The sequence below is a fragment of the Delphinapterus leucas genome, chromosome 20, assembly GCF_059928025.1.
Source record: "Delphinapterus leucas isolate spDelLeu-1000000601 "Yukka" chromosome 20, BTC_Dleu_Yukka2, whole genome shotgun sequence".
NCBI lineage: Eukaryota > Metazoa > Chordata > Mammalia > Artiodactyla > Monodontidae > Delphinapterus > Delphinapterus leucas.
The window spans coordinates 48,760,838-48,763,321 of NC_143148.1; the positions used below are offsets into that span (position 1 = coordinate 48,760,838).

At 40.1% G+C, this 2,484-nt stretch overlaps 1 protein-coding gene across 5 annotated transcripts in view; it reads right to left on the minus strand.

Moving 5' to 3' along the window:
• The window catches only part of CFDP1 (chromatin remodeling protein CFDP1), a 145,273-nt gene that overhangs the window by 66,398 nt on the left and 76,391 nt on the right, over positions 1 to 2,484 (minus strand). Inside the window, exon 6 of one of the 5 annotated variants that reach the window (XM_089903324.1) lies at positions 907 to 2,475. The exons of 3 other annotated variants lie outside the window; for them this stretch is intronic. In XM_089903324.1, the coding sequence (XP_089759450.1) occupies positions 2,346 to 2,475 (130 nt within the window). In that variant the 3' untranslated portion in view covers positions 907 to 2,345. Of the gene's footprint in view, positions 1 to 906; positions 2,479 to 2,484 lie in introns of those variants that run through there. One more of the 5 variants, XM_089903323.1, reaches the window with a different exon arrangement.

Genomic DNA, 2,484 nt, shown 5'->3' on the forward strand with positions numbered 1-2,484 from the left:
GGTTCAACCACTTAGAAAAACAAAGACATAATCTTCTTAGGTTAACATTTAAACATATTCTAGACCCAGCAAATTCACTCTTAGGGCAGTTCTCAAACTGCTGGTTTTAACCCAATGGATCATGAATCAGTTTAGTGGGTCACAACCAGTATTTTATTTTAATGAAAGTGAATGGAATAAAATGCTATATTTTTACCTCATTACACATAAATAGTGCATTTTGCCTTATTATATTTCTTACTATGGGGTCATGGTTAAAAACATGTCCCAAAACAATGACCTGGAGAAACACCTACACACGTGCATAAGGAAACGTGTACGGGAATGTTCACAGCAATATTTTTCCAAGAGCAAAAAATGGGAAACAATAGAGGAAAATGCAAAAATTGTGGCATACTATGGAATATAATAAAGCAGTGAATATGACTGAACTAACGCTACCACATCAATGTGGATCTCAAAGTAAGGTTGACTGAAAAAAAATCAGTCAAAGAAGAATACATACTGTAAGACAACATATTTCAAGTTCAAAAATGAGCAAAACGAAATAATAAATGTTTCAGGGTACATACATGGTAACAAAAAAAAACTAAAGAAAAGTAAGAGAATGATAAAAATAAAAGTTAAGATGGTAGTTACCTCTTTGGGGTTGAAAGGGGATGCAAAACAGAAGGATACACAGGGAATTTCTAAAGTTTAATAATGCTTTGTGGGCTTCCCTGGTGGCGCAGTGGTTGAGAGTCCGCCTGCCAATGCAGGCGACACGGGTTCGTGTCCCGGTTCAGGAAGATCCCACGTGCCGCAGAGCAGCTGGGCCCGTGAGCCATGGCCGCTGTGCCTGCGCGTCCGGAGCCTGTGCTCCGCAACAGGAGAGGCCACAACAGTGAGAGGCCCGCGTACTGCAAAAAAAAAAAATAATAATAATAATGCTTCCTTTCTTAAGCTGGGTAATGAGTGTATGGATGTTTGTTTTGTTTGTATTTCTTAGGTATACATTATGTATGTTTTTTGTATGCAGGCAATATCTTACAATGAATAGGAAAACAAAGCTCTGTCACTAAAATTAGTGTAACAGCAACAGCAGTACTTTTGCTGGTCACCACCATTCATAAGCCCAAGTTTTGATCTCTACTATTACTCTCCACTAAAAAGAACCAGGACCGAATGGGAGATGACTCCATGTCCTGGGGCAAGAAAACAGTCAATACTGTTCTGGTACTTTCTAGCATTGACAGAAAGCAAGGATATTTTTAAGTCTGTCAGAGTTGTGCTGAAAGGATTAAACAGTCAGCTTAAAGACTATGTTGTTAGCCAGACTGCGACACTGCACAAATCAAACTAATTTTGTAAAAATAATTTAGCATTACAAAAGGAACGTCCAGAGGGTCTAAAATGGGTTTCTGTACACGGAAAGGAATAGTAGCAACCCCTTTCCTTCTTCTCAGTAACACCCATAGGGGGTGTAAGGTAAAGACAAAAATAGCAGATACTGACAATAACTTCTCTGTGGCTGATCAAAATCCCCCTTTCTTAGTTTTCTATTAAGTGCAAAAAATCAAGATAACTGGAAATTAGCCAGCAGTTTACTCCAAACCAGATAGTTACAAGTTGTTGTTGTTTTTTTAAAATCTCGGTGTTTTTATTTATTTATTTGGCTGTGTTGGGTCTTAGCTGCAGCACGCGGGCTTCTCTCTATTTGTGGCGTGTGGGCTCCAGGGCGCATGGGCTCTGTAGTTTGCGGCACGCAGGCTCTCTAGTTGAGGTGGTCGAGCTCAGTAGTTGTGGCATGAGGGCTTAGTTGCCCAGCAGCAAGAGGAATCTTAGTTCCCCAAACAGGGATCAAACTCACGTCCCCTGCATTGGAAGGCAGATTCTTTACCACTGGATCACCAGGGAAGTCCCAGTAAGTTTTATAATAATCACATTTATAATATATTTTATGTTAGGTTGTTTAAAGTGTTTAAAAGAACAAGCCACATTAAATTTTAGTTAACGTTTAATATTTAAACAACATTGTCAATAGAGAAATTAAATAATTTACTATGAAACCACAGAAATATTACAGGTAAAATAGTTAAAATGTCACATATAAGACTTTTTTTTTTTTTTAAGAGGATCTAGGGATGGCAGTCTTTTTTTAAAAAAAATAATAAATTTATTTATTTATTTTTGGCTGTGTTGGGTCTTCGTTGCTGTGCACGGGCTTTCTCTAGTTGCGTCGAGCGGGGGCTACTCTTCCTTGCGGTACACAGGCTTCTCAATGCGGTGGCTTCTCTTGTTGCAGAGCACAGGCTCTAGGCGTGCGGGCTTCAGTAGTTGTGGCTCACGGGCTCTAGAGCACAGGATCAGTAGTTGTGGCACACAGGCTTAGCTGTTCTGCAGCATGTGGGATCTTCCCGGACCAGGGCTCGAACCTGTGTCCCCTGCATTGGTAGGCGGATTCTTAACCACTGCGCCACCAGGGAGGTCCTAAAACTTCTTTAT